Source organism: Microtus oregoni, unplaced genomic scaffold (assembly GCF_018167655.1).
Source record: "Microtus oregoni isolate MIOR12 unplaced genomic scaffold, Mior012 000010F_ref0000083, whole genome shotgun sequence".
Taxonomy (NCBI): Eukaryota; Metazoa; Chordata; class Mammalia; order Rodentia; family Cricetidae; genus Microtus; species Microtus oregoni.
In genome coordinates this window covers 52,167,547-52,188,901 of record NW_024543069.1, presented here as the reverse complement: position 1 = coordinate 52,188,901, position 21,355 = coordinate 52,167,547, and the positions used below count along the sequence as shown (strand labels likewise).

The window sequence follows — 21,355 nt, the reverse complement described above, 5'->3', positions numbered from 1 at the left end:
CCAGGGACCTTGGAATATCAACCAGAAACAAAAGAATAGAATTTTAGATGCTCAAGGGTCAAATTATTTCAGAAAAATATGATTTAAAATATATCTGATTGGGACTCAGCCATACTAAATCTTGAAAGTCTTAAGCCAAGTCTTAAAAAGAAATATATGTGAAAATCTCTGACAAGTTTAAGCAGTAAAGTTTGAAATTATCATTTTTCACTATACTCTATCTAAGGTCATATCTGAACTCAAATCAAAGGAGAAAGTGAAACTATTTATATGAAAATTATTTATAAATTAGATTTTTAGTCAACTAATTTGACTAATAAGTTCCTGCAGTAGTATAAAGCAATACTAGGTGATTCTATACCTTTGCTTTAGACATGTTTTATATAGCATGATATGACCTAAAGAGCTATCAGTCAGTGGATTAAAAAGAAGTTTAAACTGGCAGCAACATGGTGACTTTCAAAAGATTAATGGTATTTTTCCTAGTACAATGCACAAATCAAAGTCTCTACCAAATGAATAAAAAAGGCTTTCTAATTAGAGAAAACAAGTTTTAAACCCATGGACACACACATATCACATATGCACATAAGCACTGTGGAACTCAAATTTATATATATATATATACATACATCTATATTTAATTTGAATATATATGTATACACATATGTGTATGTGTATATCTATGCATATGTTATATTATGTAAAAGCTATAATTAAAAGCCAACTCTAAGCTGGGTAGTGGAGGTGCACACCTTTAATCCCAGCACTCAGGAGGCAGCGGCAGGTGGATCTCTGTTAGTTCGAGGCCAGCCTTGTCTACAAGAGCTAGTTCTAGGACAGGCCCCAAAACTACAGAGAAGCCTTGTCTTGAAACAAAAGCAAAACAAAAAAGCGAACTCTACCTTAAACATTATGCTAAGCACAGCAATATTTTGTCCAGAAACACATTTACAAATTGTCTCCTAATGCATACAATAAATACTGACTTTAAAATAACAAAGAAAGCATTTTTGTTCTCAAATAATGCTAAATAGAATCTTCTGAAATATGCTATTTTCGGTTTTCAGAAGCTATGTTTACAAAAGGTGATGAAACTCCTTAGTCTTTTTCCTTTTTTCTCCTAGCCAGATGATATGCAGAAAGGCATTAGACTTACTACTCCATGGCTCAAATATATGTCCATTCCCATGAGGCCATCTGAATTGAAATTATACGCAATAGTACATATTTTTAAAAATGTGTGTGTGTGTGTGTGTGTGTGTGTGTGTGTGTGTGTGTGTGTGTGTACTATGGAAGGCAAGCATGGGCCAGAGCTACTCAGCCCGGGGGAGCACCAGCCATTCTGAACCCAATGTGGGCTACTGATTTACAGGTCTCTCTGTAAAAAGCTATGGTGGCCCAGGGTTTTATGATAGGCTAATTCAGTCTAAAAAATGATTTTAGCATTGATACAGTAACATAAAATATAAAAGAAATGGAACTACCTACATCTTGTTATCCCTTTCCCAATGTAAGGAAACAGGGAAATGTCTATGAAGCTAAGTCTCTGGAAGAAAACCAAAAACATTTTCAGTCAGAGGGAAGGGAAAATGAGCTCTCAAGTACAGTTTCAGCATTCCTACCCAGGCAGCAGTCAGAGGAGATAAGGTGTGACTTTGAGCAGTCATATGACAGAAATGAAGAACTGGCCCTACTGAGGGCAAGCTACCCTAGGGTTGCATAAACTCCTGTCAGCCTGAAAGCTGACTGACTATTGGATGACTGAGCCTGATTTCCTTAGTGTGCCATATACTCAACAGAAATGGCAAAAAATCAAGGATCTTGCCAGAGCCAGCATCATGCACTGCACAGGAAGAGGACATTATGACCATTTAGATCTCTGTGTTTGGGAAATTCACTTAGAGCACATGAAACAGTGGGGTTCTTGGGCAATATGGACCAAAGCTCTAGCAAAAATAGTCCTTCTTCTTCCCCAGCACTAAGGCTAATCTCTCTGCTACTGTGGTAAAAAACACAAGCAGTGCTCAAGCAAACCAAGCTGTCCCAGAAAGGTGGGATCTGTCTGACATTGGCAAGTAAGATGGAAAGCAGATTAGACTAAGCCTCAGGGAGCCAGAAGCTTCAAGAACATTAAGTTCATCATGTTCAGGAACTGGAGCTAAATGGACGATGTCAGATTCATGCCTCCATGTGGTGCTCACTGCAAAACACCTGCTCACTACAGAACCCAGAGCACTGATCATGCCATTAAAAATTCTTTACTCTTACATGGTTTTATTATACTCATTTTTTCAGTTGGATTGTAGCAACTGCTCTACTATAGACAAATCCAGCTATTGGGGGCCAAGCTATCATTCTGTAGGAATACTGCTTAAGTATCAGAAGTAGTTATGAGCCAATGAGGATTAAAATAAATCAGATCCATAATGGCATACAACACAGATTGTGTTTTACAAACCCAAGGAGTGAAAAGACATTTATGGTCTTGGTGATGTTAAATCCTGATCTACTTACTTGCTTTACTCAGAAAAGGGGTATATTTAAGAGTCTGCCTATCTTATCATAGATGGAGGAAAGAATTGATTGCCTATCAGAGATATGCAAGGAAACAGTGAGAGAAAACCACAAAATACTTACAATCCTCATCTGGAGATGCTCACAGAGTCTTCCCCAAAAAAGCACTGAAAAGGAAACATTCCTGACACAAAAAGTCCAAAGATGCTCATTACTGTGCTGCAAGATGTACAGAGAAGATTTGGATAACGAGATATGAGGGATAAATGCCCCCTTTGTTCTGCTCACTCAAGAATGCCTTTGCCATGCAGGGATGGGAAAGACTAGCTCAACTCCCAAAAGAGCCTCATTCATATCTTTGCCCTGACAGCTAGGCCCCTGTTCAAGAAGTCTGAATCATCCTCTCAGTTCAACACAGATGAGTCAGAAGCTAAAGAACAGGTCTCAGGCCTTCACAGTTTGATAGACACTGCAATGGGGTGGCACAAAATACCTTTTGTGTTCAGTGCAGGCACATTCCTGATGGTTACAGCTCTCAGTGCTCACAATAATTCCATAGAGACAACGAAGCAGAACAGGTCAGGCTCGAGCCTAGAATTAGTAACTGTTAAGTGGCAACTTCAGGATGTGATCTGAGTGCAGTCAGTTGCAAACCACAATAGCTGCTACCTCTTCTAAGTCCACACAAAAACTTTGGAGAGGACTATAAGCATCCTCTTTGTGAAAGATGAGGGGAGAAAGAGGGGGAAGGGAGATCACAGCTCAGCAGCTAGTATGGTGCAGGGGATAGGTTTATGCCTTGTCTGTGGACTCCATGTTCTGTTTTCCAAACCAAAACAGAGAGGAACCCTGTTCCAGAAAATAGAATGTCTCTGGGCTGCTTCAAGTATAGAGCAGTGGGTAATATCAAGCCTCTCAAAATTGCAGCCATGTTTCTTACAAGAGCAAGCTTTCCTCGAAGTACCCACCTATTCTTTTTCCCCAAAAGGCAAAAGTCCATTCCCCTGCGCTCACCATAACTGACAACAGTTAAGCTGTCTGCACTTACACTTTAAATGCCGGGAGGTAGGAGTATATTGAAATGCTGCTCAGGTTATACACAAATGGCAGGTGTTTCCTGATATCTGTCGTTGCCCAGTCACTAAAGTATGAATTCAGTAGGCCCTGGTCCCCACCTGAAAGTAAACAAACAGAAAAGAATTATTATAGTTTGTAAACCTCTAAGGCAGTGCAGGGATTTTACAGAAATATATGGAAACCTTAAAATAGATACTAATTCTGTTTTAAATAATTCCTAATTATACCCTTTAGGAATTTTGGTGGCAAATGGCTATTTTCTGATTTTTTTCAACAAATACTTAAGGTATAGCTACCATATGTACACATTGTACCAGGTGCTATGGAGGCAATGCATAAGACGGATATGGCCATTGTCTTCACAAGGGTCTGTAGTGGAAACATGCTGATACTAGCAAATGAAAGTTTAAAAAATGATCACACATGGGGTCAGGACACAGAAGAAAAAGGACAAGCATTATAAGGGTACATGGGTAGGGCTCAGAAAATTTCCAGAGGGGAGCTGTACCTGAGGTCTACTGGGGAGTACTTGACAAATGCAGGAGACCTAAGCATCAGAAGAAGAGGTAGACAGGGTAGAAATAGCACATACAGCACAGAGGAAGGCAGGAACATGAGGCTACAGAAAGACATGGAAGAGACCTAAGTAAAGGGGTTCTGAGGCCGTGAACAGTTCAAAAGAATCACAGTATATCAGTTTTCAGATGAGATTTTAGACTTTTCCCCTATGATAAAAGAAGAAGAGGATGATGATGAAAAACCAACAGGGGTGTGTTGCTTACCTGGTCTGGACAAGTAGTAGCCAGTCATGGCTGTGGCTACAGTTAGCCATGAAGTACCTGTTCAGCCCTTGGGGCCGGACTCTATGTGTTCATTGAAAAGTGAAGACAGGGCCATTCATTTTAAAGGAAAATAAGTGGGCATGCATGGTGGCTTTTGCCTTGAACCCCAACCTTTTGCCCCTAGTTCCCCAACTGGGGAAGCTAAGGTAAGATTGCTTTGAGTTTAATGTCTCCCTGCCAGGCCAATCTAGGCTATAGAGTCTCAAAAAGAAACAAAAGCAAAGCAGGGGTGGCAAACAAACAAAACTCTCAAAATACAATCTTCCTTTGACTTTTCTACTTTATTTTCTGAGAGTTCAGAAAATACACATAGAACCAGAGTTCTTGAGTAGACATGAGGTGTCTGTGTGTGGTAGGGGAGACATATGGAGTATGTGCGTGTGATGCAGAGAGACATGGGCTCTGTTGGGGGGGGGCACATGGGAGATGGTGGAGGAAATGAGTCATATTCTAAGTGTGCAGTAGCATCTGTGTATTTTTATCCTGTCCTGGGTCTGCTTTGTGTCAAGCTCCAGTATTCTCTTTCATCATTCAGAAAGCCCAACAGTTTATCTGTGCTATTTGGTTTCCTTTGGACTAGAAGATTTCAAAGCTATGGATAGAGCCGGGCGGTGGTGGTGCATGCCTTTATTCCCAGCACTCTGGAGGCAGAGGCAGGCGGATCTCTGTGAGTTCAAGGCCAGCCTGGTCTACAAGAGCTAGTTCCAGGACAGGCACCAAAAGCTATGGAGAAACCCTGTCTCGAAAATCCAAAAAAAGAAAAAAGAACAAAAAAAAAAAAAAAGAAAAAAAAAAGCTACGGATATCCGAGTAACTTTAAGAGATAGTAGTAAGATCTGAGCTTCTTATTTAAAATCCAAATGTGCCAATCCCCACTATGTATATCTTGTTCTTTCCAAATGCCATCCATCCAATTGACAAATCAATGGCTTTCACTTAGTGAACATCTGTGGAATGTGTTCTCTGAACTGGAACTATAGGAACCTCTGACAGGTCCCATTCCTCAATAAACAACTAAAACGAAAATCAGAAATGTAACAGAATATGCTGCACTATTTCAAAGATACATGGATTGAATGGTTATGGCTCCCAAACACACATGCTGAAACCCTAATCTCTAAGAGGAACTGAATTCACATCCTAAAAGAGTGGTCCAGGAGGCCTTTCACCCCTCCACGATTTCAGGTTACTTCAGAAAGACAGCGTGTGAGAGCAGAATGTTGGCTCTCTGTAGACAAGCTACTTTCATCTGGACCTTGGGCTTCACAGCTTCCAGAACTAAGAAATGAAGTCCTGTTATTCATAGGCCCTTGGTCAATAGTATCCCTAAACTCCACAATAAAAGAGCAATACAAAAGATGTTCCTATCTATATAGACAAGCATGTATTATGAGGCACAGAACATTAAAACCAGTAACTACACCATTCAGGGACTTTCTTTGTTTTTCAGAAAGATCACAAAAATGAGAGCAAACAGATACTGATGTCCAAGGACAGGGATATGCAGTCTTACAAAGTTTCTTTTCTAAGTCTCTACACAAAGACTGAGGAAATGTTCATAGCAGCTTTATTTATTATAGGGAAGAACTAGAAATAGCCCAGATGTCATTCAGCAAGTATATAAACATTACCATAAATAAAATGTCACTCAGAACAAAGTAGCAAACTACTGATGCATAGGACACTTGATGCATCTCAAGAAAACTATGCTGAGTGAAAACCAGCATGACTCCACTTACATAACCTCCGTGGAGTGATAAAAACCATAGAGGACATATTTGTGGTTGCCAATGACAAAAGAGAACAGAGAGGAAGCTTTATGAGTATCACGAGGGGCCCTGTTCTGTTCCTGACTGTGGTAGTGCTCACAAGGTACACATGTAGTAAAATGGAAGAGAAATGCATCTATTCAGATATACAAGTCAGTGCATAAGTAAAATTGATTAACTGGAATAATCGTGATGTACTGAATCAATGTTAATTCCTTATTTTAGGATTATATTATAGTTATATAGGAGGTTGTCACTGAGGGTAATGGGGAGGGGTATAGGGAATCTCTATTATTTCCTACAACAGGATGTGAATCCATAATTCACTCAAAATAAAAATAATGTAGAAGAAATCTTTAATAAATAAATAAAATAAATGTTAAAAAAATAATGTAGAATAAACTACAAAAATACAAAAGTTTAACAAGGGTCAATGTAATTAATATTGCAAAATACAGTAAGAAACTGTTAGTCCTTTGATTCTAAATTCTATAAAGACAAAGAGTTTGGCTCTTTTTGCTTATCACTGTCATCCCTCAAATGTCTTAAACCCTGGAAAACTATTTCCTGAACTAATGCAAGAATCTTCTAGACATTCCGCATCAGAGAAGATGAAAGAACATCATACCATGGAGGGAGAGTAAATTAAGCTGCTCACTCATAGTTATTATTATACCAATAAACCAACATAAGACCATCAGTCCACAGTGTATTATAAAGATACATAGCTGCATACATTGTAGTTATAATGAAGACAGAGACATTAAACATATAGGAATTAAAAAAATAGAACAAGCCATTATATTAGGGGATTGATGAATTATAGATATTTATTCCTCATTTTTTTATATTTTTGTAACCCAAAAATATCAATACACAAGAGTAGGAATGAGAATTATCCTAAGACCTTTTAAAGCATTCTTTATGTATTCTTTTTACTACCAAAAGAAAAGTATACATATAAAAATAATAAAACAAATCAATAATAGAACCCTACACATTCACCATCCACGAGAGCATGAATGCTACCTTCTGTGTTCTGTGAAGACACACCCATCCAATTTCACTGCCCTTCTGACATGGTAACTTTAAGTTATAATTGCAAATGAAGCTCACAGTTATTCTACATATGTATCCCAAGACAATATAAACAGTTGCTCTTATTTTGAACTTTAAAAAACCACTTTGTTTCTCACACTGGTTTTGTTTGATTGTTGGCATATGTAGGGATCAAACCCAACACCTTATGTTCTTCAGGAAACCATTCTATCACTGAGCTACATCCTTGACTTTTTTACTGCCTATTTATGCCATGGAGATTGTTCACTGGTTAAGGGTACTAACTGCTCTCCCAGATGACCCAGCACCCACATATATCTCACAATTGTCTGTAACTGCAAGAACTGATACTCTCACATAGACAAACCTGAAAGTAAAACACCAATGAACACAAAATAAAAAGTAAGTAATTTTCAAAATATTCTTAAAATGAATATTAGTTATATATATAAAGCATCAAAAAAATCCCATGAATGTCTTACTAGCATTGTCATGTCCAAATCTGACCACTGTGAGCTTGAGAAATAAGAGTCAGAGCTGCTTGCCTTGGTCAGCCGCTAGCTGGTGGCCTCTGGTCACGACAGGCAGTTTCTGCTTTGTCAGAGCCCTGCAAACATACCTAGTTCATTAGCTGAGGGGAAGGTGAGGAGCACCAAGGCATCAGAAAACAGGACAAAGGACAATAAAGTTGAGGTGGTGAATCAGTGGTGTCTATTATGCTGGCAAACCTGAAATACTCAGTAAGTGCTATGGCTACTGGAGATATGAGGTTTACCAGGCAACAATGGATTAACCCTGCATGACTTAGGAAAATCCAGGCACTTGGCCCAGGCATTCCTGCATTTCACCAGCATCAACCCATTTAAACCAAGAAAAACTAATTTAACAACTCATGTTATAGCTCTTTCCACTGTAAAAAATTTTTAAAAAAGAAAAAGATTCTTAATGACAAAAATATATTATATAAATGCCATAAGACACTGATGTTAGCGAGAATTACACATTCCCAGTCTGAGGCAGGGCCTCCAGGTCCAGAGTCTCCTTAGCATGCTGATCCTGACAAGAGCCATGACTGCATAACTATCTGCCACAGCACCCACGAGCTCTCAAATACTGTAAGTTTTAGAAAGACCAAAATCAAAACCTGTGCTATTTAGGACTATTCTTGCTTCTTCAACTTGGTATCCTGATTATATTAAAGGTTAAAATAATTTTTGAAATATCGAGTGAATGAACCCATTATAGAAATGCAGGTGAGAGCAGTAACATCCAAAAACAGCAGGAAGTTGCTGACAGCTGCTGATTTTGAATAACAGTCTCTTTGGGCTGTGCAGATCAGAGTGAAAGGAACACAGCTACAGAAGACCTGAATCTCTTTCACTTTTCTATAAAATTACAAAGGCATTAGAGGCTCTGTCTACTCAGAAAAGTGAATTTTAAGTAATTATCCATAACATGGGTAAGATAATAACTATTTTTTCTGTTTCTCTGGAATATTGTAGTATGGGATAATTGGGAAAGAAACATAACAAAACAAACAAATCAACAGCAATAGTCCTCTCTTCCTTCTTCTGTACACTGAGTCATATTTGACAAAGACTGGTCAGCCTTGGCATTGAGACCAGCTCAGAGCCAATAGGCAAGCTACTGTTCTGAACTTTTAACATGGTGGATTCCCACTGCTACTTAGATGGCAGGGCTCAGGGTGCATCCCTCACAGTACTGTAGAGAAATGAGAAGGGAAAATAGCTAGACTGAGGGTCTGCAGACACATAACATGTTAGTTCCTCCTTCATTTCCCGTTACAAAGCTAATGGCAGACAGACAACTAAGAAAATGGCTCAAGTGTAGAAGGAGGAAAAAAAACAGCTCTTAAGAAAAGACATATATGTACTTATTTATTTTGAAATGTGTCAATCCACTGTTTTGGGGGACTAAGTACAGTATAAATCCAGATTTACTACAAAGATTAGATAAGGTACAGCAAATCTGGAAAGCATTTTAAGACATGATCAGACTGTAAGGATATCAATGAGAATTGAGAACCTTCAGGGACAATAACTTTCCTACAGATCCTAAATTCAGCTTTAAGTAAAATCAAACCTAATATTCTGCCACAAAAATGCATTCTCTACTTCCTCCAAAATTTATTATAAACACAAGTTCCAGTATATAAATTACAAGTGTAGGGTACTTTGGTTATAATAAATAAAGCAAGTATCAAGATTAAACAAATAAACAATAAAGCTCCAGATTGAACAATATGAATTGTTGTGTTGAGTTTTTAAACTAACATACAGATACACAAGCAGCCTTAATTTAGAAGTCTTTCGAGCCACAGGGGAAGAAAGTACATTCCAGAATTTGTGCAGACTGCTTTCAGATTTAGAGTTCAGTCTACCAGCTTCACATCATCTGATGAGTGCCTGCAGTTGCATGATCTCTTTCTCTTGTTAATAGGCTTGAACTTCATCTTCTTTCTATGAAATGCTTCTGTACTGTCCTCTGAAATCTAATGGACTTTCACAGTATTGTCCAACTTTTCAGAAAACTTTAATGAAGAAGCAATTTCAAAACAATTTAAAAACACAAAATACTTAAGACTTGCCTCTATGGAAAATTAGATGCTAGTCATGAATGAGGTATGTAGTCACTAATTCTAAATTCTGATACTCCAGACACTTGGGAGAAACAAGAGAAGACAAGTATAGTTTGCCATATTAGGACTGTTCTCCTGGCCAAAGGCAATTGGTAGAGGATGTGACTGAAGGCTGGTGATTAGAGAAATAGCAGGCACATTCCTTGTCATCAGAAGGGCTTAAAAGCAGCTTCAAAAGCTTAGCCATCATCAGCCCATGTGGCTTGTCAGGGACACCATGCTCCAATCTTTTGAATGTGAGCAAGAGATTAAGCAAGACTGCCAAGATACTCGGACAAGTACAATCACCTGCTAACACACTTTCAGTGATAGCTGATATGAGAAATGGAAAGGGAAATCCTGGGGTATCAGAAGATGTACACAAGAGAAAGGAGCATCTGAAAACATTTGCCTCCATACCTATGGCATGACACCTAAATAACAATAAAATTTGAGATACAGTTCCACTGTGTGGGCTGATCTGGAACTTGTTCTGCAGACAAGGTTATTCTTGAACTCACAGAGGTATGCCTATCCCTCCTGAGTGGTTGGATTAATGGTGTGTACCATCACGCCCAGCAACAAAAATATTTTAAAACATTAAAAATGTGTTCATAAATTGGGCTGGAGAAATGGCTAGTAAGAGTATGTGTTGCTCTTCTAGAGAACCTGGGTTCAATTACCAGGACCCACATAGTGATTCTCAACTATGAGTAACTCCAGTTCCAGGGGATCTGATGACCTCTTCTGATCTAGCTGGGCACCAAAAACACATGTGATACACATATATACAGAACAAAACATTCATACACTAAAAAATAAACAGATCTTTAAAATTTTTATGTATGTAAAATATATTAAAATGCAAAACAAATCATAGTTACTGCCAGCAGATGGTTGTTATTTATAAGTAAATATTTTATTGGTATTAGGTATAAGTTCCATTAATCACTGTCAAATAGGCGCTGCTGATCCAAGTGAATACACCTGAGACGGGCCAGCTGCTAAGAATGGAGTGACATTTTATGTAGTAAATAATAAGGACTACGTAAAAATCCACACAGCTCAAGTGGAAAAGGCTTTTTAGTTAAGATTACTTAGTTTACTATTGAATTTAAACATGCTGAACAGCCAACTGTTTAACTTTTTCACTTCTAACACCAGGAAAAACTCATTCCCTTGCCAGGAGCAAGCGAAAAGAAGGCCAGTGTCTGCAAAGCTGCAGTTAAATGATGAACCATGTTAGCAGAAAAGAGAGAATCTCAGCGGTTCAGGTCTTGCAGAAAAAGCAGAAGCACCTCCCAGAAGAACACTTTGCACACAGGAAAGCTACTTAACAACGAACCCCCAACTCCTAGTGCCTCCACAATGTACAGGGCAGCTTGGTTTCCAGCTGTTAACAAATTTCCTTTTAGTTTTACCCTGCATAATTCAGTATGACATGTGACTATTGGCAGCTAAACTTTCAGCCACAACATTAGAAGCTAGATTCTTTTTATATGATGAAAATCATGTGACTTTTAGGCAGCTGGCAGGCCATTAGATATGTTTTAGAATCTGATTCTTTTTCAGAACTTGACAGTGGTTGTGCTGGCTTTCTGGAAAGATTAAATTTCCTTCAAATAGAGTAAAGGAAGTGGAAAGAGCTTCACCTAAAGCAAAAGTTAAGACACACAGTGGAGTTCTGCTAAAATCACTCCCTTCTTTCTTTGCAAACACACTGTCTTCAGTGTAAGGAGAAGAAATGTTCTAAATGTGAATATTACCACCTTTCCATTCTATTCATGATAGGAAAATTATAGCAGCTAGATGCAAATCAGTAAGGTGACACCCTTTCATTTATTGGACCCAGTTAACAGTTAATATTTTCTTAAAGTTGCTTAAACAAGTCTCTCTCTCTCTCTCTCTCTCTCTCTCTCTCTCTCTCTCTCTCTGACTTGTTAGTATGGGCATGCACATGTGCATGTGGAGGTTCAAGACTGACATTTGGTATGTTCTTCAATTGCTTACCACCTTTCCTTTTTTGAGACTAGGTCTCTTCTCTCTGATCCTGAGGCTCATCAATTACACTAGGCTAGCCTGTAATAAGTTCCAGAGATCCTCCTGTCTCTAATCCCCCTATTGATGGGGTTACAGAAACACCCCAGCACTCTAAATTCCCTTTAGCTCCTTACATGCCTTGGGAAACTAAACTCGGGTCTTTATGACTACAGGGCAAGCACATTACCCAATGATCAATCTCCCCAGCCTGGCTGGACTTCTCACAGGTACAGTGTGTAAGACGCGGACATAGAACAAGCTTTTTAACCTCAGCACTGTTGACATGGTGGGTTGGACAGTTAGGTGTGAGGTGCTGTCCTATGCACTGCAAACTATTCAGCAGTGGCATCAGCTTCTATCCTTCAGATGCCAGTAGCAAGCACAGGCTTTGCTCAGCTGTGACAACAACCATATGTGTCCAAGAAGCTGGAATGCTGAGGCAGGATGGGCTATGTAACTAGTTTAGATACATGAGATTCCCTGTCCCAAGAAAACAAGTAATCCAGAAGTTGCCACACATCCCTTGGTTTGAGGTGGGGGTGGGGAACAGGAGGTACTATGCGGAATCATTCCTAGTTGAAAACTGCTAGCTCCGGATGTACATAAGCCAAATAGTGAAACAAGACTGAAATTTAAATTATCTGTATTCTTTGCAATGAAATTACAAATAGCTGCAAATCCCAAATATTCAGGCAAATTACTATGCAGAATTTGTTCTCTATGAAGAAAAAAACAAAACCAGTCTTATTGTGTATACTTTGAAATACTGTGAAGTTTCAAGCTTGACTTTAGCAATTTAGCAAGTTCAGCTTAACCTTTGAGACATTTCAGATTTAACTTTTATAACTAATTAACAAAAATGAATCTTTGTATATCTACCTTCAACCACTAGCACTGAAATCACAGACCAATCTTGTACATGGTAGCTGGGAATTCGAACACAGGTCTTTATTCTTGCATTGCAAGGGTTCTTACCTACTAAGCCAGCTTCCAAGACTCAAAAATGAATCTTCTGTTGATACCCGGGGCTGAATTATAATGAGAAAGGCTAATTCAGCTTATTCTGAAACACTCATTTACTTCAAATCCAAGATATGTTCTTAGAAGAGAAAGAAAGAAGCTTCTGGAGCGGGGTCTGCTACAGTGCGCAGGCTTCTGGCCATGATCATGTTTCCTGCTTACAACTCTGCCACAGTGTCAAATGTCTGATACAAAGTGACTACTGTATTTGCATGACTGAGACCACACCAGTTCTTCTCCTATGGCCTTAAGATCACACATCTAGCCTAACTCCAGAACCCATCTTCATGGATAAATGACAGTGTTTTAAAAAGAGTTTCAATGTAACTATGCCTCATTGTACATATAGAATTGTGTTATATCAGGAAATATTTTTCTAAATTGCACTCTAATTAATATTTCTAAAATAAACTACCCAATTGTCAACACTCTAGAAGTTTGAACCAGATTTTCTTCTTGCCTCATTTGGATTACACTGCCTGCCCGGGGGTCTTCAGAGACCCCCACAGAGGCCTATACCACATACAACCATAGATATAGTTATTATGCACTTAGTCAGTGTACACTCATGAAGATACCATTTTGCTTGATACATAGACTTTTGGAAAAAATGACACTTTGGAAGTAGAAATGTAGAAATTATTCATATAAAATTTGTTTTTAATGACTTACTAAAGAATGGCTACCAAATTATCAGGCTGTTTTTTATGTTCTCACAGACATAACACTGGATTCTTGTTAGCAATGACTGCCAAACACTTTGGTATTATACTCAGATTTAAAAACAGAAGTTGTTTTTTTTTCTTCAGTGTTGGGGATTGAGAAAAGCAAGCTGCCACTGTGCTTGACCTTAGCCCTAAGAGAGAAGTCATTCCAAACCTCACTCTAGTTTAGATAAAATAAGTCACTTAAGGCATCTACGTGGATCTGAAAAAGTACTTACCTAGCATGACAGAAGCTTGGTTTGATCCCACCACTGAGCAGCAAACCCAGTTGTGGTGATGAATGGCACTTGGGGAGGTAGAAACAGGAGGATCAGAAGTTCAAAGTCATTCTTGGCTACACAATGAATTTGAGATCAGGCTGGACAATGTGAGATTCTGTCTTAAACAAAACAAACAAACTTTTCTATTTTTGTTTATGTTACTCTGATGCATTCACAAAAAAATGTGCTTGAGTCTGTGTATGTGTGTGTGTGTCAGAGAAAGGGGTCTTACTAATAGCTTATCAAATACATGATAGCAGATACATACCATCAAAACTACCTTGCTCGGAAGCAAGGTGCAACAGCTGGTTGTATGTTTCAATTGAGGGTTGATAGACAAAGACTCCAGAATTGAAGCAGTCAGGCCACCCTGGATCTGGTGCTGCTGACAATTCTTCTCTTTCAAAAAGATCATCAATATTTGAGAGGACCTGATTCAAGAAAGAGAAAAACAAAGAAAGGCATTACAAGAATGCTTTGCTTATGCACACCTTCCTAGGTTCTCCCTGTCACCCAACACAAAAGATGGTTACATATGTAAGGCAGCCTGAGATTACTTCCCTTCACTCCTTGACACTTTTTATAATAGTGGTTTTATTTGAACTTTACTGTCAAGTCTTGACAGTATTTCGCAAATGAGTGACGGGTCTCTATTATTATGCATATCCTTTCAACCCTTAAAGCCACACTCACCAAAGTATCTGCATCCATGAACACACATTTGGAATACTGAGTAAGTGACCAGCAGTGGAGTTTCGTCAGTGTGATGCCCAATTCAGGCCTCTTCATTAAAGTTAGATGAGCAGAATCACCACTGTCCAAGACATCTACCATGATGACTTCATCAAAGACAGTCTCTAAAATTTTTCTGTAAAAATAAATTTCAGAAAATGTCACACAGAATCTTTTCAAAGCACATGACCTATTTACTCTAAGACTGTTCCATTACAGCCCTACCCATCAATCATAAGACACTCAGGTGCTTTGTCATTGGTGTTGGGTCCAGCCTTATGGGGTCCATACTTTCCAGAGGAGGGGAGTGTAGATTGAGGAAGAAAATAGATAAGAGACCACAGAGTCAGGAGGGCATCCAGTGAATACTGTGACCCATCTCAAGTTTATTATTCGAAGTTCTTATCTACCCCAATCCAAAAGGGGGGAAGGCAAAACACTCCCTTGCATGATAGAACAAACAAAGCAATTTCCTCCTCACCTCTCATAACAACAAGTAATCTTACCCTAAGTCAAAATATCCTTTTGTCAAAGCAAAACATCCTGTATCCACACTGTAGGACAAGCATCCTATTCTTTTGCGTAACCTTGAAGGAGCAAGAATAGGTCTGAACTCTCTGTCCTTTAGTCAAAGTGGAGCAGATTCATTTGTGGGCTCCGGCATATCATATACCGTATCCCTTAAATATGTCTTGATTCACCCCAGAACATCTATGTTCATGTGCACATATAGTTAAATCCATGAAGTAATGAAACTGTTTATGGTTCAATTTGTCTTAAGAAATTATCACAAAAGAATTTTCTTTCTTATTGTGTTACCGAATACCTGGCATGCTGTGAAAATACCTTTGAAAAATGTGAGCAATATTTAGGAGTATATCTCTGTAAAAGCCCATGTGTTTGACAGCGACATTTTATTGGAATTGGCTTGACTGGCTTTTGTATATTTTAAATAAATGATGCTGGATAATGGCCATACAGTATATGAGATAAAGCCTATAACTAATCACTTCTCCTAGAGTAATAAACCAATAATTTCCTGTGTCTGTACTGCTTAGATTTTTTTTTTTTATCAATTTGACACATGCTAGAGTCATCTGGAAAAAGAGAATGTTAATTGAGAAAATGTCTCTATCAGACTAGCTTCTAGGCAAGTCTGCAGGGGCATTTTCTTGATTGCTGGTAGAGGTGGGAGGGTCCAGACCACTGTATGTGGTGCCAACCTTGGGCAAGGTCATCCTGAGTGAGCAAGCTAAGAAGTAAGCTAGGAAGCAGAGTTCCTTTATAACCTCTGCCTCAGTTCCTGTCACCAGGGCCCTGAAGTCCTACCCTGATTTCCCTTCATGATGGACTATCAGTTGTAAGTCAAAATAAACTCTTTCCTCTCCAAGTTGTTTTTGGTGATGGTGTTTATCACAGCAAAAGAAAACATACGAGAAGATTGTCGCAAGGGAGATTAATAGGATTAACTATGATATCTTCGTTTTGGAACACAGTGTAACTGCTCTTAATAAGTGTTTAGCACTTACTTGGTCATAATTGACTCATTTTGGCCTGTGAGATTTAAGAGTTTTCAATGTTCAAAATTACCTAAATGTGTGTATGTGTGTGTGTGCGCTCATATATTTGAGTGAACGCACACAAGAGCATGTATATGTGGAACTCATTGGTCAATCTAGGGAATCATTCCTCAGGAACTATCTGCCTTGTTTTGTTTTGTTTTGTTTAGAAATCTTTTCTCATTGGGATCTGGGACTTACTGACTAGGTTAGGACAGGGGGCTAGTGAAGTCCAAGGATCCACCTCTCTCTGCCTGGTGATGGGATTACAGACATACAGACAAGCATCACCACCATGCACCACTATGCCCAGATTTTTAGAGCAGTGCTGAGGATTGAACTCAGGTTTGCATGTCTTTAGTTAATCAAGTAGGCACAACACCTATAGGAAAAATAAATGATACAAACATTTAACATAGGCACAACACCTAGAGGAAAATAAACGATACAAACATTTAACATAGGCACAACACCTAGAGGAAAATAAACGATACAAACATCTAACACAGTCACAGAAGAAAACTGGTGGTGCATTTTACCTCTCCCGTTAGATTAAAAATACATTTTACTTCACAAAGTAAACTTGTTCTTTTTTTCTTTTTAACAATGATCAGTGGTACCAATGACTTTAGGGGATCACGGTAGTGGGATTCAAGATTAAATCTGGATGTTACACAGTTCTCAGTAATGGAAATATTAGAAGAAAGTTTTCTGGATACTTTTCAAGAGCTATTTAAAATCAGTGTCATTAATGTGGAAGATACATATACATGCATATGCACATATGTATAACATCTTGTTTTTAAAATGTAAGGTATTCTCGATTTTTAAGAAGGCTAGGTAACTGTCAAAGTAACATTAAACAATGCTGCTGGCACACCAAGATATTTTTAAAGTTAATACCCAAATATCACAAAGTTGAATTCTAAATATCAAAAGGAACTAACCCAATCAATAAATAAGCAGCTTGTGTCTCCTAAAAAATTCTGTAATAGTTTCAGAAAGCCTAATAATAAGGATTTTATTCTAGCACATGTAAAGATCATCAGGTGACAAATGTCAGCTGACGTGGAGAAAACTGTTCAATCTACCTGAAGATTTCCTTCTGTACGGGAAACAATGCAATTCTAGCTTCATTTGGGGAAAGGAGTGCAAGTGGAAAGAACAGACACAATTTGGCAGGCTCACCCTCAGAAGACTTAATGAGGGGGAAGGTCTCTCATTCCCAAATAGAATTAGGAAGACAGAGGTCAGAACGACACCTCCCAGGAGGAATCCTGGGACATCTCCCGAAAGCTAGGAAGAGATTTCAAATTCAGGAGTCTTTAGCCTAGCATCACATATCTGTGTCTACCTAGTGTTCGGCTCCCTAGTGACCACTGATTCCAGAAATAGGGAAAGGATGTTAGTACCCTAATGACAAAGAGACAGGCAGGTAATCCTCACCTCATGGATTCAGAGACCTGTGGGGTGATGAGTACAACCATCCTCCTGGTAGTTCTTTGCTGTTTCAAAGATGAGCCCAGGACAAGGGCACCTTTGGCATAGGCATCGTTTGTAGTCAGCGTCACAAAGGCCTGATCTTAATACAAAGAAAAAGAACCATATCTCAGCTAGAAAAAGTCTTTCTCCAGGTCTACTTTCAAATAATAGTTCAGCAAAATCATCTCCTCAGAGGTCAACTTTCTGTGTTAGTGAGGCAGCAGTCCCTTTAGTGGGACAACTCAAGCAGCCATCCAGGAATAGGCCAGGACTGCAGTTTAGCAGGAATGCCAGATAACCTTCAAGAGGCTCATCAACCACAAAACTCAAATCCCAGTTAGAGTCTAGAAAAATTCTTAGATTAAACTGTAGTTTAACACAGGGTGAAGCTTAGGAAACTGGTAATGAGGACACAAAGCATATGTCCTTTCTTCTATAAGATCTGATGAGTGGTATTTTCACCCAAGCAAGAGCGCTATTACCTACCACCCCAGAAAGTAACTAAGCTTTTGCTTAGAGTGAGCCTCCCACAGTAGCCTTCTCTCTTAGTGGCCAATCACTGTTGGTGAGCTTAGAGACAAGCTCTAACAAATCTGTCTCTTGCTGTCTCCTGTGTCTCTCTCCTCTCTTCTCTTTCCTTTCCTCTCACTCCCATGCTTCTCTAAGGATCCAATCCCCATGCTTCTGAATTCTTCTACATATTTCACAAGTGTTCTACCAACAAGCTACATCCCTAACTCTGATTATTTTGAGATAGGGCCTAGTTGTATAGACCAAGCATTTGTCCTGCCTCTTCTTCCCAGGTACTAAAATTACAGGTATGAACCATAGCCAAGCTCCACTTCTTTGGGACAATGAGCCATATGCTACCCTCTCCCATATTCTCTTGCTCCCCTAACAGAGACATGAACATACATGCCAATTTCCCCAAAGCCCCAGCATGTTGGAGGCAAACATGTATTCTTTCCCCTCTGAACAATCTTCATTATACCAGACTTTAAGATTTTTTCCAGGCTTTTCCTGTGATCTAAGGGGATTTTAACATTAGTTGGTTAAACTTTGGCAGTGGTCCTGTCAAGAAGAAAGTTGGGAGATTTTGTCACTGTCACTCTCTGACTCAGGTTTCCTCATTTTCCCTTACTCATTTTCCAGTGTAGAAGTTAGAAGCAGGGAAAGTGTTGTAGGCTGTCTGGTGGGCCAGTACATCCCCCAGTAGCTGACCTGAGAGCCATTTTTACTCATACTGTGGGGCCAACTTTCAGAACAAGCCATCACATAACTGAAATGTAGAAAGTTTTGAATTCCCAGCTCCAGTCAATTATATTCTGTAATCACAGCTGAAGCTCATGTCAACCTTGGCCTGTACTTGCTTCTGTTATCTTCAAAACATTTGGAGACACTAATGATTCAAAACCATTTTGCCCCAAGAGTACTTAATCTGAGCACAATGAATTAGGCTTTAAACCCAAAGTGGCCCAGAATTCAGGAGGTGGAGAAAAGTTTTATATAAATAGGGTTCAGAAGTTACAGGTGACAATGCTTTGCTTTCCCAGATTAAATTAATAAAAGAAGAGGTCAGATGTTATAAACACCAAATTTAGCTAATCCTACATACGGAAGGGAAAGACCAATGACAGCGAGGTGCTTTAACCTTCAGATGGCAGGTCAGTCGCTGTCATAGCCCAGGCTACACCTTAAAGTGCATGGAAGAATCAGTTACCTCTATGTGCCCAGTCCTGGGGGCACATTCACCCAGGGCCAGACACCTTGCAACGCAACAAGTGGCACCAGGGCCTGCTCAGAGCGCTAGCCGGCTCCTGTGTAGCCGCACCCGGCCCAGAGGCCTAAAAATAGGCTCGGCGCGGAGGCCAAAGCAGGGCCGCGGCCCGGCGTTCCCGCAGGACGCCAGCAGCTCCCAGACTCGGGAGCCCCGAAGTCAGGGCTCCGGGCGACCCCACCGCGCCCCGCGTCGGCCCCACCCCGCCAGGCCGTCCCGGACGCAGCAGGCGGAAGCAGCCGCCCTGCAGGCTGCTGGCTCAGCAGCCCCGGCAGCTGCAGACTCCCGCGGCTCCCGAGCTGCCCGGAGCTCCCCGGCGCAGCAGTGCTGCGGAAGCCGGTCACGCAGGCGTACCTGTCATAGTGCGGAGGGCCGGGTGGGTCGGAGCAGCCGGGCGCCGGGGAAGGACCGCGGCTAGCGGGGAGGGCGGGAGTCCGCAGCCCGCCGCTCTTATAGCGGCCGTCACGTGGCCGCGCAGACTCACGCTCAGGCCGCATCCTCCGCGGTCCGCACCGCGGGCGGGGCAACCCTGACAACCGGCGGGCTGCTGTGCCCAGAAAACACCTGTTGGGGCTGCTCTGCCTCCAGTCCTTCCAGGGCCTGGGAAGGGAAGGGTCAGAGCTAGGAGACTTGTGTCATGAAAATGAACGGTTATGAACCTTCAACTGACCAAGCCCCCTGGCAAGTCAAGTGGATTGCAGTAATTCATTTGAACTGCCTAAATAGAAGAGATTGCTTACTTCTACTCACTCTTTTTCTTCAAACAGAGGTTGGAAACTCCCCACACTGTCACAGTAGTTTTGTGGCACTAACCTAAATATATATATATATATATATATATATATATATATATATATATATATATATATATATATATAGTCTTCGTGCTGGTTGTTTCAATCGATTAGTTAAGTGTTCTAACCATTTTATTTACCAAATCAAGGGCGTAGAAGTTAGGTATTGCCGTATACCTGTCAGTTTCTAGATGGTAAAACCCGCAGGCTTAGAAAAGTTTTGTTTCTTTTTGTTTGTTTTGTTGTTGCTGTTGTTGTTGTTGTTTTGAGACCGGGTTTTTCTGTAGCTTTGGAGCCTGTCCCGGAACTAGCTCATGTAGACCAAGATGAAAAGTTAAGTTACTTTGCTATGATAATAAGCTGTAAGCAGAGAGGCAGGGTTTGGACCCCAGCAGTTTCAAATTAACACACTGCCTTAGAAAGCTCTGGAGCCACTGGCATACTGGTTCTGGATAACAGGTACTAAATTCCGGTAATTCTGTTGTTTCAGCTAATCTCTTTCACAAATCTTCAAAGTCAGTTTGTCATTTCAGGGAGAAGTTGAGAAATAGCTTTCTAATGTAGCCACACCTTGCACAATTTTCCATCACACCCACTCAGCCAAAGCACAGCAGTGGATCAGCAATGATGGTTCAGTGCTCTGAGAATCATCTCTCAATAATGAATGGTGACCATATCAGTTCAAAATGGGAAACAGACGTGAAAGGGTAAGTCAAGGTGGCATTGCAGTCCTCAAAATAGTTCTTAACTTACCGTGCTTGCTTCATTTCCAGTTTTGCAACTTTATATTAGTGCAGAAGCATTGAACATCATCAGAAACTACTTTGAATTTTGGTATTTCATTGGCTAGTGATATGCAATACAATATTCTTCCATGATGCTGGACAGCTGCACCAGCTACCAGGGAGAGGTGGGATCATTACGGCAAACAAATAAATGTTGCTCTTTTGCTAGGCTGTGGTATTGGATGAAAACTGTAGTAGGATATTCTAGATACTCACAAAGGGTCTATGTGGATATACAGTCCCATAGTAGTCATAAACATGGGGCCTTGTCTACAGCAC

At 40.0% G+C, this 21,355-nt stretch overlaps 1 protein-coding gene across 3 annotated transcripts in view; it reads right to left on the bottom strand.

Annotated features, from left to right (window-relative positions):
• The window catches only part of Gyg1 (glycogenin 1), a 30,376-nt gene extending 10,393 nt beyond the window's left edge, over window positions 1–19,983 (bottom strand). For 2 of the 3 annotated variants that reach the window (XM_041659495.1, XM_041659496.1), the window contains exons 1-5: window positions 19,852–19,983; window positions 17,685–17,820; window positions 14,641–14,815; window positions 14,216–14,378; window positions 3,566–3,692 (exon numbers count right to left, since the gene is read on the bottom strand). In XM_041659495.1, coding sequence (XP_041515429.1) covers window positions 3,566–3,692; window positions 14,216–14,378; window positions 14,641–14,815; window positions 17,685–17,820; window positions 19,852–19,858 — 608 coding nt within the window. In that variant the 5' untranslated portion in view covers window positions 19,859–19,983. The remainder of the gene's footprint in view (window positions 1–3,565; window positions 3,693–14,215; window positions 14,379–14,640; window positions 14,816–17,684; window positions 17,821–19,851) is intronic. The other variant, XM_041659497.1, reaches the window with a different exon arrangement.
• Between the last annotated feature and the right edge of the window lie 1,372 nt (window positions 19,984–21,355).